The 13,940-nt window shown below is 40.5% G+C and overlaps 1 protein-coding gene across 2 annotated transcripts; it reads left to right on the top strand.

The window, feature by feature from the left end:
- The first annotated feature begins 206 nt into the window (after nucleotides 1-206).
- On the top strand, nucleotides 207-13,572 carry LOC110980919 (arrestin domain-containing protein A-like). 2 transcript variants are annotated; one of them, XM_022237993.2, is made up of 12 exons: nucleotides 207-373; nucleotides 1,014-1,117; nucleotides 2,045-2,118; nucleotides 3,642-3,758; nucleotides 5,879-5,941; nucleotides 6,706-6,916; nucleotides 7,961-8,057; nucleotides 9,265-9,458; nucleotides 9,668-9,740; nucleotides 10,636-10,734; nucleotides 11,006-11,093; nucleotides 11,942-13,572. In XM_022237993.2, exons 2-12 carry the CDS (start codon nucleotides 1,056-1,058, stop codon nucleotides 11,968-11,970), a joined length of 1,107 nt encoding a protein of 368 aa, XP_022093685.2. In that variant the 5' UTR covers nucleotides 207-373; nucleotides 1,014-1,055; the 3' UTR covers nucleotides 11,971-13,572. The 2 variants fall into 2 exon arrangements, with proteins under 2 accessions (XP_022093685.2, XP_022093686.2); XM_022237994.2 differs by lacking the exon at nucleotides 207-373 and adding an exon at nucleotides 476-718.
- The last annotated feature ends 368 nt before the right edge of the window (nucleotides 13,573-13,940 follow it).

The raw sequence follows: 13,940 nt of genomic DNA on the forward strand, positions 1-13,940 counted from the left end.
TGGTGAATTTGAAATTACGAATCACATTAATGATTCGGCAAACAATCCATTTCTGAAAAAAAAGAGCGCTAGATGACCACTCCCACTCATGCAAACTGCAGTGCATAACTTACTGGCACAAGTGTACTTTATTGGACAATTGGGGGCGCAAGTTAAAATATTGTAGAAGATATGGGGAATGGGGAAGTCCCGTTCAGTCCGGAAGTGGGCTACCGGTGACAAACCACTCGCAGTCAGTAACGGCAGTCGTCAGGTTCGGTGGAAAGCCACATGTCCGGCACAAGGTAGAACATAAGAAATAGGGATTTCCCAGGTCAAGTGTCCAAAACAGAGTTAACACAATGGCCCAGGCAACTTTCCACTTGTTTTTGAGGTAAGTTTAAACGATTAAACTTTTCTGGAATGCAGGAAAATAAAATTTGCTGCGTTTGTGGTGAGTCGTTGTAGGAGTGTCCGACTCGATGTCTGATGTTGTTGTAGGCGTGTCCAATGACATCGTCATCAATATTATATAAATATTCCTGCGCGGTTCAACTGCAGTCAGTTCAAGTTGACATGTGCCAGGTTGAGTTCCAGGTCGATACTGCTTTGTTGATTTTCAGCCTTCAGTTTGGAGTAGTAAAAGATCGAACTAAGCCTCTTCTCGTCTCCATTCATGGTCTTCCTTTGTTAAGGAAGCTGTGGTAATAGGTTTGTCAACATTATACGACTTAAATCGGTGAGTTCTTGCTTTGTAATCGTAGAATGACCACTGTCTTGTGTGATTGCCTTTAACATGCTCAGGGAGTTCACTTGGGACAGCTTTTAATTGCCATGTGATCCTTGAAGTGGAAAAAACCATTTGTAACTTCTAATTTTCTAACTCATATTGCCATTTCTGCTATAAAAATTCAAAACTTTAACAGCATCGCAGAGAATGTGATTCATTGCAGGTGATATATTTTTTTTCTCAATTTTTGTTTCACGGGGCCAGATCTAAAAGTGTTCACATGGGTTTACATGTTGATTTCCAGGTAGTCTTCTACTCCAGCTCCAGTCTTTCATACTTAGCCAGAATGAATGAAATTGCAGTTCGGACGCATCAAGGGGAATATTACGCAGGGGATACAGTCTATGGGTAGGTGTAAACTGAGGTGCAGATTGTGAAAGATTAACTGATTTCCGTTGTGTACATGTATGCTGTTAGGCACGCACCTTTAAAGATGTACATAAAGTCTCTGTCAACCTGGAATTGCATCAATTTTTTAACTTCTTGTACACTGTAGTTGCAGTATTGTTTGATAATGCAATCTTGTTTGGTTCTTGTAAAAATATAGCTTGCTCTTGGAGAGATATGGCAACTGTCATGAGTACATGTATCATGCTAGCACAGTGGTATACACTGTACATGTACATGGACATGTACGTCTTGTTTTTCCATCTCTTTCAACTGAATTTAGAGCTCTTTTCATGTGGATGAGGTGTTAGGGCCTTCCCCAGTCTCACAGATTTCCTGGAATGTTGTCCTAGGGTTAACCTCCATCTCATGAGTAGATACTGTAATTTCTTAATTCCTTCTTTTAGTGGTTTGCACTTTGTCCCATTGTACGTACATGTACATACTTGTAGGTGGCTTGGGGGAACCTTTGATTTCACACACTTTTATTCCAGGAAATATGTAAGAGTGCTATATGCCTTTTGAAGGAAGTGATCAAAAGGGGGATTAAAAATTATGAAGTGTCATGTGCACAGTTGATTTTGCACTCGCACAGGACACTGCAATGACTCATCATGATCACATGTGAACATGAATGTTTCAGATCTACAATGTACGTGCGTTAAAGGTAAATCATTTTGCCAAGTTAAATTGGAAACTGTTATCAGCTAAAGAATGTCACTTTTTCATTTAAGTTTGTACAGCGCATTCAAATACGTTTACCCAGAATTTGCCATTAATAAATTACATTGTTATTTTTTTATGGTTTTATTGGAATATTAGCTGCCATTTGTGAGCTTTAACTAATGTTCATTCAGTGTGCACTTGATATTTCTATTTTTGTTTCAGAATGATCTATCTTAAAGTGGTCACTGCAGACTTCAGTGACAAAATACAGTTGCAGATATCAGGCATTGAACAGTGTGAGTTTCCCATCTCTTTACTTGCTCCATTACATTCGGATTCTTTGGTACCCATAAGCAGTCCAGAGTGTTACTCTATTTGGACAGGCTATACGTCACAAATTTCATGCAATCTGACCGATCACAAGGCTTGTTCTAGCGGCCTGCAAAGGATTGCTTGTGTTTTCATGACCCAAGGTGCTTTTCTTAAATGTTGGAGTATATGGAACAAAAAAAACTCACCCAAAAGTTTCGTTTGCAAATTTTAATTGGCTGTGCAAACAAAAACACCATTACAAACATCATCTATGCATTCTAAAACACATTTGTGCTTTGTACCAATGCGATAACAAATTCATAGTTGCCAGCCTGAGATTTATAATGTTGAAGTTAAATGAAAATTACTGTATTTTGGCAATGACCACTGAAACTTGGTCAGTACGGGCACAAGGAAATGTGGGAATATTCCTGTCTGATGAGAGTTCCCTATTGGCCTATTTAAACCAATGGATTTTTTTTTGGATTTAACTGGAATGAATTAATTCCAATTAGCAATCAATTGATGCTCAGTTGGTTTCAGTTGGTACGTTTTCTCTCCCATTTGTTTTCCTCCATCAATTGGAGATTTCAAATGGGACACAATTGGTTTCAATTGCATTCCAATTGATTCCAAGCAAAACAATTGGTTTCAATTGCATTCCAATTGATTCCAAGCAAAACAATTGGTTTTGGAATTGGTTGTGAATTTGGTAAGTTAATTGGATCCAATTGGTATGTGAATTGCATCCAATGGGTAAGTAAATTGGATCAAATGGGTACATGAATTGGTCTCAATAGGTAAATGAATTGGACATTTTCAGTAGGGTCAATCAAAAAAACCCACACATGACTAGTCCAAAAAGTCCAATTAGTTCAGTACAAAAAACCCACGTTTAGTCCAACAAGGAAACAATAAATACCTCCCTGTCCAGTCATTTTGCTCCGCAGTATTATCAGTGTGCATTGGCATTAGGAGGGGGACAGTGGATCAAAAAACAAAAACCAACAACAGAAGTGGAAATGGAATGACCAAAATAAGAGGGAAGGGAGAAACATTGTCAGTTTCTATGAAAATGCCTTGGAATCAGAAGGAACTTCATCCCGCTTCTGAAATGACCTTAAAAAGTGTCAAGCGATTGCTTGCTGTGCAACAAGTACAGCTCTAGCTGAGAGACCATGGTATTCAGGAGAGATTTCAAGTTATATTCTTTGCAGTAATGTCTGTCTTCTAAACCAGTACTAAGGAGAAGGAAAAGCATTGAATTTAAATTCCAAGATATGATTTTTGAAACTTGAAGTAGCTTTTTCCTTAAGTAAACTAGTTACCATCCAACCCTTATTTTTGTCACTTTAGTGCAACAAAGTCGTATCTCGTGTACAAAATAAATGAGAGTTACAACCTTGTTGCAATGACACAACAATTTTTGTAGTTGTTCTGTGCCGAAGAATTTTACAAGCAGATTTTGTCTTACCAGCAGAATTTGTGTTCCAATTGTCCAATTCAGGTGACTATACACCTGTGGATGGTGATGACTGGTCCATCAACCACTCCAATGACTGCTTGCGGAATCCGTACACCGACAAAGTCATGGCTAATCCCGTGGAGGTTCTGGCCCTAAAAGGTCTGTGAATTTGTCTTCATAAGTGAATTTAGTTTGCAGTTGGCCGTCCGACACCAGCAAAGCCTGGTGGTTGGGTGGTTAGGATGTTTGCCCTAGGTTTTAAAAGCCAGTGGTGGTGGATTCGAATCCACCTGAGGCATATTGTGGAGCATATTGGCAACCTCACAAGGCCTCTCAGAATGCACTAATTTTGGAATTGAACATGTTATAGGAAATGATCAACCCTCTGTATGAGCCTGGACTGAATATTCCCAATTGCAGCTATTGCTATTGAATCAATTTTGAAGGACTTGGTAATAAAGCAGACCTCAAGCACTGTTGTTTACTTTGCAAGAAGTTTACAAGTTCCAAGTTCAGTCCTTGTTGAGAGCAGAAAATGATGGGCCATTTGGTTTGCTGTGAAGTATTGGATTCTACCGGACTGGAGAGTAAGCCTGTTTGGTATTTCAAGAGGGGCATGGTTGTCTGTGAGTCGGCCCACATTTGCTCTGACAGGGTTGGCCCTTTGTGCAGGTGTTGATTCTCATGAGTGACCCATGATGCACATCGTTTGGAGCATGTAATGTCTGAACACTGTAGGATCTCATTCCAGAAGGCTATTGTCAAAAGTTGCCAGTTATATCAGGAGTCAGTGCAGATAGTGTAACAGGAAGCAATCAAATTAATTTACTTCATGCAGTAACAAAGCAAAATCATTCCATGTAATGTGTGGTTTTTAACAGGACATGACAAGCAATTCTGCTGAAATGGTTTAAATTTGACACTTTGGTGCAGTTTTGTGGGTTAAATGGGCCAACTCAGATCGATTTCCTAATTGGCTTGGAACACATTCAGGGTTAAAGAGACAATCTAGAGGATCAGGATGGGGACTTTGCATTGTTACACTATTGCACATGTTGTATGAAGGAAGTGTCACACGGTGAATTTTTCATTTGAAAATTTGCATGTAGTTAATTCTCCAGCATCATAAAGTGTGCACAGCTAGACACAGCAAAGAATTGGCTGCAGTTGAGTCATTTTTTTCCAAGTCCCCAAGAAAACCTTAACCACATCCTGCGGGAGGACAAGATCTGGCTATCTGTACACACAGGTCGACCTGATAGACTGTGCATATAAAATAAAATGTGCATCGAGCATGCCTTGACTCACTTCTAGCTGACATTGGTACATGCTATTCCCCCCACCACCCTGTTTTGTACATGTATCCAAAGTCTGAGATGTCTGTGAAGGCAGAGCGAGTGATGAACTTGAGCTTGAGCTTGGCCACCGTGCATGGCCTCCTGTACTGGCAAATTGTTGACAAATATATGGTTGTGGTAGAAATATCATACAAATACAGGTACTGTTGAAATGACTCTTGCAAATCAGTATTTGTGGTGTTTTGCTGTACATCAAATATTAGCCGCTTTATCTTGCCTTTTTTGAAAGTCAAAATTTTCAGCCAATACCACCAGCCGTAAGTGCATGGTTAATACAAAGCTTGTGCTGAAGGAACTCAGCTTACTTGCTAAGGTTATGTTGATGAATAATTTAAATTATTAGGAACATGAGTGTTTGAACTTACAGATGAGCAAATGAATTAATCCCAAGAGTACTGGAACTTAAGTCCTTGCCTAGAACTTGAACATTTTCAGGATAGATTTATCCTAAGCTCTTGCATTCCCCCTCCCCCCCGTGTCAAAACACAAACAAACAAATGCCTTGGCTGTGCTGCCTTGTTTTTCTTAATTTCATATCAAGATACTTGCCAGACTCAGAAATACTTGCTTACAAAACATCTGAACTACCCCTTCTAACCCTAATAAAGGCTCACTCTAATTTTTCACCAACCAAACCAACAACCTACATTTACCCGACTACCCATCCACTGCACCAAACATCTTCCATCAACCAATCTTCTCATACTTCCTGCACATTGGCACATACAAAGACAGGTGAAATAACGAGAAGGAAATTTAACAAAAAGGAAAGGAGCATTATTTTAACGATGATTGGAACTGATTATTTAGGATCTGTGACAAAAATTTGAACCACCTAGCAAGGAAGTGTCCTCTTATCACCTGACAACAAGAGCCAATAACATTGCCTCCATGGCTGTTGTACTTCCTTCTTCTTCCCAGAACCACTTCCTGTTGGCAACTACAAATTTCCTTTCCACTACAAACTGAAACCGAATCTTCCTTGTGAGTATGCCCTAGTTCTTCGCCAAGGTGTTTATGGATTGATCTCTCCTTGACCTTTTCAAAGAGGTTTTGAAGTTTGCTCATTTTGAAACACACCTGCAGCAGTGGCAGATCCAGTATTAATGAAAAGAAAGGATGACGAGAATTGATTGAAAGGGGGGGCTAGATAACCAAAATGAAATTGAAACCTGAACATTTGAACATTGCATATTTAAAGCTGTGAAGTAAGCATTTGAGAGAAGAACGTGGAAGAGAATAATGCATACCCATAAAAGGGGGAAAAATAAAGGGGGGATATGGACTGTGCCTCCGTCACGGATCTGATCACAGAAATAAATTAGCCCTGGCAAGACTGAAGCCAACTTTTAACTTGAAAACGGCAAATACTGGCCAGATAAGATAACAACAGTAGAAGCATTTTGAACATAAAGATGCAAATGAAGGCCTCTTTTATCTCGGGGATGAGACAGTTGGTTTTGTCATAGTTTTAAAATAATGTTTTTGTCTTTGCCAAATTCTGATATTGTCATTGTAAGTGGAGATTTTGACATTTTCAAATTGTGAATGGTATTCACATTACTAAAAATCACAAAGGAACCCTTTGAAAATTGCAGTGAAGACTCACGAATTAATCTCTGCATGAAGATAAAAAGTTTACCAATTCTACAGAAATGTGGAATGGATGTGAGAAGCAAAACTAACACGCACAGCTTGAAATTGCACTGAAAATGCACAGCGTTCTTTTTCCTTCCTGTAACATTTAGCAACAACCTCCATTTCCTCGCCGAGGGGCAACTGGCATGGCAGTGTCATCTACAGGGTCACGGCCCTGGCCTCCAACAAGCTCAGTGACACGCAGACCTTCGTCTGTCTGGGGAAAAGGACGAACAATGCCGTGAAAGTTGCCTATCTCGACGAAAAGATAATCAAGACCTGTTTTTGTTACGACCGAGGGGGTCTGTCACTCATGGCAGAGTAAGTGGCAGAAATTGCAGCAGAGTTGCAACCAAGTCGGGTTTTTCTTCAAGTCGGGTTTTTCTTCAAGTCGAGTGAAGTCCCAATCTTTTCCACAAGTCAATTTTTCAATGTCAAGTTCCAAGTAATTTTGCCCGGTGTTATGGCACTTGTCCTGTCAATTTTTGTCCAAGTGGCTTTTCAAACCTATCAGTACTTGTAATTGACATGGTACTTTTCTTCTGACATGCATGTACATTATTATGAGTTGACCCCTGAATGGCCATATTGGCCTGACCTCTCGGCCCTTTTTTTTTCTCTGTTATTATGATTTTTTTTGGTGTAGAAAACGATTTGCCATTAAGAAAGATTCTGCTAGGATTGAAATGTCAGGCCCTTTCCATTTTGTACTTCAGGTCACTGTATCCAGTAACCAGTTCGACCTATTAGACATTAGTTTCTCCCAAACAGGCATGTTAAGCATCTTTGCACAAGGGGGGCAGGATGATTTTCCAAGGGGGGGCATTTGTGAGATCATCATGCATCAGCCGTCAATACTTCAACTTTTCCACAGTTGGAAAGCTTGGAAAAGTTAAGCCGGAAATGGATAGCACAGTATTTCCAATGTCAATTCATGACTACATATGTTGCATCCAAAATCTCAGCATCCACCCTCAGGAAACAATCCTCTACCTGCCTACGGGGAAGATCCGGGGGGTGGGCCAACAGGGGCCATGCCCCCCCCCTCCAAAAAGGGAGCGAACAATAATAATTTGAAGGCGACTTTTGGGGTCTATTACCTTTCCTTTCAAAAGCATTGAAAAAAACAACACCCAAATATAGCTCTTAGACAGGCCATGAAGTGTTTGAAAAATTTCCAATGTTTTTACCTTTAAAAACCACTTTTGGCCTTCCTGAGAATTCTATTCTGGCTCTACCCTTGTGCCTGCCATTGTGCTGAGTGAGTGTGACATTTTTGGGGCAAAGTTCAAAAGGACTTGTCACCCTCATCGACATCCGACATAAAAAATAAAAAGCCAAATAACTTCATGTTTACCTCTTTAGGCTGGATAAATTGGCCTATACAATTGGAGAAACGATACAGCTCAGTGTTAACGTGAACAACAAGTCGTCTGAGCTTGCCAAGTCAGTGAAATGTTGGGTAAGTAACGAGATACCTATCCGTTGACGGCAGCTGCTGGGTTATTAATTCTTAGATATAACATTATTCTTGTAGCAAGAGAGCAAACTTACGTATTTAAAAGTGTACTTGTATGCCATATTGAGACTCAATACTATAAAGCCTAGTTTCCATACTGACATAAAGAGACGGAGACAGCAGAGCCAACATTCTCTTGTGACTGACACAATCATGAATGCAGACACTCAGCAAAATTGGGCAAAGTTCATCTTTGCGAACACTCTGCATTGAGTCATTGGAATACCTAGACCTGTCCATTCAAACACACACTGACATGATGGATGTACAACAACATTCCTCATGCTTGTGTACCAGGTATTTTGCCCATTTTTACCTTGCCACAAAAATGAATTACTACATCAAACTGGAGCACCAGTATAACTTTACACAATGGTATAATCACCTAAAAAAAACAATTTTCAGATTTTCTTGTGATATTTAAAAAAAAAAAATTGATCAAATGACACTACTCACCATCTCTTCCATGGATCTCTCTTGCGTGCTCTCAGCATAATGGTTACAATCATATAGAAGCTAACTCGCGGTCAACAGGGTTTGTGGATAGACACTCCTTAAACCATCACAGCGTCCACTCCCAAGGAAGTATGCCGCTCATTGCTGCCATCTCAGGCACAAATGGCTGATTAAACATATCCATCTATCTGTCCTCATAAGTGCCCATTTGCTCTTGAGTTGGGCAATTAATAGTGACACAGTGATCTATCCAAGGATGCAGCATGAAGTTCATATAAGACAGAGTCTGGTTACTAATGGTAATCATAACATGTTTCTAAATGGCGCTTTTAACTCAGATCAAAGTGCTTTCCAGTGTTATTGTTATTGTAATAATTTCAACTGATATTGTCATATGAAGGACAAAATAAGTCTTTGTTTTCGTCATTCTAATATTTGAATTTTTTATTATTAAGCACCATATTCTCAGTGCTCCCGAGAGAAAAATTCACAAGCTTACTTGTGCGGGACTCCAACCCTCAGTCTTCTGCTTAATAGTGCAACTGATGTCGTAACCACTTGACCACTGAGCTTATTGAAGATGGCCGGCCAGTGCATATCCAGCACAGTGGCAGATAATGCCATCAGTGTCTTTTTGGCGGAATTTAAGATCTGTTATCATAACTTGAAAACCTTGGTTGGGTGATGTTCACAGCTCAAGAGAACAGTCTGGATGTATGGCTGTTGGATGAACAAAGAGCTTGCCAAGGAAGATCCACAGTCCTCCTTGATTTACGCCACCTACCGGGGAGCCGACCGAGTCCGACTTCAGGATGAAGTGTCTATAGATGCCGAAGAAATTGGCTTCAAGAACCTAGGTTCAGTTAAACCAAAGGAGAACTGCGAATGGTAAATTAGAATGGGTTCTGTTAGTTACCATGGCAACATTAACACAGACAATTGCATCTTTGAACCAGATTGACATCAAATAATTCATTGACCATGCTGAGGAACATCATTTCAGGGAGGATCAGTTATACTTCTGCTTTGGAAACCATATCAGAGAAAAGAAGTTGAGATTAGTCAATTTCATTGTTTGGTGCTCACTTTTTTTGCAGGACTTGTAGCATTCACCTTTCTGATTCAGATGGTGTGCTTTTGCCTCCCTCCACCACGGGGAATTATTTAAGGGTAAGACATGTCACGTAGTGTCCTGCCTTTATTTGCTCTTTTCTCATCAATACTGCTCTTTCTTCTTCTTCTTTACAAAGCTGACACTGTGGGCCTACTCTGAAAGCAGTCCTTGTTCACATTTTTCATTCTTTATAAATAACCCAAACTACCTCAGTGACAGTGGCGTATTATGATTTTGGGTCGGGGAGGGGGGGAGGAAGTTTTTCGAACAACTTTCAATTTTTTTTCATTTTTAAACTAATGCTCAATCTTTCCATTCTCCACCAAAAAAGTAAACCAATTAAAATTTTTTGTAATTACCAACTCGTCTCCTGGGGGTAACTTGTCCCCTGCCCTGCGCTCACTGGATAAGCCACTGCTTTGTCATGAAATTGGGCCATGATCTGTAGAAAATGAAAGTGTTGCAAATTGGACTTTCTATGTTGACTTCATGAATGACAAAGGAATGAAAATGAACGTGATATTACATCTTTAGGGCTCGTATAGATAATGTTTCAGCATTGATATCCATGTCTTATATGACTGTACTTTTTCTTTTATTGAGGTGTGGAAGTCTCCTTGAGTGAAAGAGTCTTAGGTAATAAAAGTAACAAGAAAAGCACCAGAAACCCTCAACTTTCTTCAAATTGTTTTTATATTTCCTAGTATGACGTTTATATCAAACTTATCAAACAACTGAAATAAAACCGCTGGTGTAACTATGAGGGGCACATGACCCCCCCAGCAGAAGTCCATGCCCCCCCAGTTTCCCCCTCGGAAATTTCACCCCAGTTTCACCTTTAAATAAAAGAAACCAGTTAATCTGAGCCATATTGTCTGAGCTTGATTGATGATAGTCACCTCCACACCCATTTCCATTAATGCTTGCTATTTTGTTCACCCCAAAAAACAGGTTGCCTACTTTATCCAAGTTCACGTGTCTGTGCCAAGAGCCAGCGATCTCATTGTCACAGTTCCTGTTAGTCACGTGCTACCTTCCAGGAATTCAGAGGTAGGATCTGTCGTCTGCATCTTTTGTTGGTACACATGTTCATCCATGTTCTTGAATATTGAGTTGAATTTATCATACATGAAGCTGTCGCAGTGAAAGGCGGAGACATGCTGTGCTGTTTCATTGAGTGATTTTGGGGAATTTGGTATAGACATTAGGGACAGACTGCTCCACAGCCAATGGGTGAAACTTCAGATCAGTAGTTTTGTCAGTGGTTGCAACACTATGCTTCACATCTTCACTGATGACCTCTTCCCGTTATCCATTGCAGTGGCTGGAATGGAGGCCCGAGAAATGGATGGAGAATTGTCAGATGTTGCCGAGGCATGACAAACTGGCCGTGAGTAGGTCCATCTTAGGTGAGTTCAGTTTTGCCTATGCCTCTCCAAATTTCAACAGAAGGAGCTAGCTGTGATATGACCTGCATTGGGAATTGTTAAACTCTTGCTCCTTGGATTTCGTACAAGAAAGAAGTGCATTCTTAGTGTTCGTGGAAAATTAAAGGTTTTGGAAAAAATTCAGATTCAGTTAGGGCCGGCAACCATTTAGACCCGGTTTGAAAAGGGCCCCCCGGTAGCCCGCCCTGTATAATGCCTGTCCGGTATTCAGGCTTCTCCAGGCCAGTATCAGGCCTGTCTGCACGTCCGCATTTCAAAATCCCTGACAGAAGGCCTCCCCCACCATGCTTCCACAGATTAATAGGGGTCTAAGTGGATTAGTGTAGACATTGTATAGAGCTGAAGGGCTGAGCAGGTTCCTTTGGGATAGATTACATGTACCAGTACTTGCAAACAATAGACCCCAGGATGGAGAAGTTCGAGATCAACAACCAGTCCAGCATCCCAGGCCGGTAGCCAGGCCGGTATGAAAGGGGTTTTTGCAACAGTGCGAGCTTACCGGGGGCCCTTTTCAAACCGGGTCTAAATGGTCGCCGGCCCTTAGAAGAGCAATGGTATGTTCATAGGCTGGTTGCCAAAATCTGCAAGGCTAAAATCTTGCTTCATGATCGATAGGGCAACCAGATATCTCAGAAGTGAAGTGACGTGCCTTTCTGTGTTATAAGTATTGTTAAAAATCAACCTCATCATTAGTGAAACTAATCTGTACTTCCATTGCGCTGAAAATTTAAAACACCACCCCTGAATTTATTGTGTAGCACAGGAGTTTCCCTACAGCTGATGAGACTGTAATGACATTTCTTCCCCAGAGTCACCTGTCTACGAAGGCTTGCTTTGAAAGTGCATCCATGATGGAAACATTACCATGAAAAGAAGACCAAAGCTTCACTCTACTTGTCAGGTGTTTCATTCTGTTGGTCTCTTGTGCCTGGAAAAGGTGGGGTCTTTTTTCCACAAACCCAGAGCCTGCTCAAGTGTTTCTTACAGCTATGTCAAATTTCAGGACTCAGTGAATCATCCATGGAGAGAACTGCATCTTTTTAAAGTAAGACTCAAAGATGGGATTTCAAGCTATTCATGGTGACAGACGACTAAGATGGAAAGCTTGAGGTAAGCACCATGCAATCGTGGTCTCCGGTTCTTATCAGAACCACACAGACTCAAAAAGAGATATTGCATGGTGCTTACCGCAAGCTTTCCATCTAAGACTCAAAGCTTAGCAAGGTGGTGGCTCAACTGTTGGAGGCATGCGTATGCACCATGTATCTGCCCTGAGCAGAAGCACCCCCTCATCAGTTGAAAAGAGTCATGTTGGTTAGGAGTGTTTCTTTGTTTGTAGTGATGTGACTACAACACGTATGTTTCACAGTCATTCGCAGCGATGCGCAGTAACTTCCGTACAAGTACCAAAGAAGCCTCCATTGCTGGGAAAATTGCACCCTCTCTTGGTCCAGCTCGAAGCCCATAAGGTGAGTTCTGACTCACCAGTTCTTTTCAGAACCACACCTTTTCCGAATAGAGATAGATCCTCATACATTGTGCCTCCACAAGCCTCCTACCCAGTGCATTAGTTTTCATTTCATCAGTGCAACAGCACCGTATCTAGAGAAGAGACTTGCAGATTCCATATATGTGTCATTGGCATAGCTCGAAATTTTTCAGTAGAATGTAACATTGCCAGGGATGTGGGTGGGCTTTCTGTTTTGCCTGGTTTATTTGACCTTTCGTCTGAAAGAAATTTTTTTTTTTTCATGCATTGTGAAACCTTGATTGCCAAATTAGTTGCAATAAGTTTTACTCAGGGCAGCCGACATACCATTGACTTAAATACACCAGTGTACATATGGCTGTCTATCAGAAATGTGAGTGTCATTCATTGTTCAATGAAGCCGGAGGCTTCATGTAAGCATCTATAAATACAGATATCAAAATAACAGTCAGCAATCACGATTCTCTCATAGTGTATGCTAATGCTTGATAAACAGAGTTACCTGAGCAGAGTGTTTTCATTGACCAAAGAAGGGCGAGTTAGCAAATATTAAATCAGGTTTTATTAGTTACAATTTTCTATGGTGCTTTGAGTCTTCCAGTTACATGAGACACAGCAGCCCTGTCGATAGTAGATATGGACAGTGATGTGAGATTTAATTCAAATGGTATCTGAAGTCAGTGAAGGAAGTGGAATGTTTCCCAATTTCACTGTGTTGCTCAGAATGCTGTTCATATAACAAAGATTTATTTTTATGGATAACTCTGTAAAAATTGATGCAGAAAAACAAGGCACTGTTTGTGTGAATTAATCAGTTCTCTGGAATTCCTGCTCAAAATTGAAATACGTGTAGCAAAATAAGTATGTAGATACTTGCAGAGGATAAAACTCAGATACTATTTTTGATTGGTGGTCATTATCCTATTAAACTTAGTTTTCATGATTTTGCAAGTTGTTTGATATTCTGGTGTCTTGTTTATTTTGTATGCATTCAAGATAGTGAAGGAAAATTAGGGATAACTTGAATTAGAAATAGGATAAAAGAAAGAGTAACTTGATAAGGTTGTGTTGACCTTTAATTAGCCAGACTTTAAAAAGTGCAAATTTTTGGTGATTGTTAACATTATAAGTGGACTTCACCACCCAGCCTTGCTTGCATAAAATGGCCTTACTCTGTTGGTGTACGTGTGGTGTGGGTGTGTGTGTGTGGGGGGGGGTCGCACATTATCTCAGACTCTGTACAGAGCTCACCTCTCATCAGTTATGACCTGGCCCTGCAGGGTGCAGACCACTAATTCAAGTGAGAATTTCTTGCCAGC

This window comes from Acanthaster planci, linkage group LG07 (assembly GCF_054643075.1).
Source record: "Acanthaster planci isolate LZ-2023a linkage group LG07, COTS_SCS, whole genome shotgun sequence".
In the NCBI taxonomy this organism is placed as follows: Eukaryota; Metazoa; Echinodermata; class Asteroidea; order Valvatida; family Acanthasteridae; genus Acanthaster; species Acanthaster planci.

Bases quoted from the DNA above. Each gene is read 5' to 3' on its own strand.
- LOC110980919 (XM_022237993.2), top strand. From the start codon at position 1,056: ATGAATGAAATTGCAGTTCGGACGCATCAAGGGGAATATTACGCAGGG. The intron at 5,942-6,705 runs GTGAGTATGCCC...TGTAACATTTAG, and splicing joins ACTGAAACCGAATCTTCCTT to CAACAACCTCCATTTCCTCG. The intron at 9,741-10,635 runs GTAAGACATGTC...CCCAAAAAACAG, and splicing joins CCACGGGGAATTATTTAAGG to GTTGCCTACTTTATCCAAGT.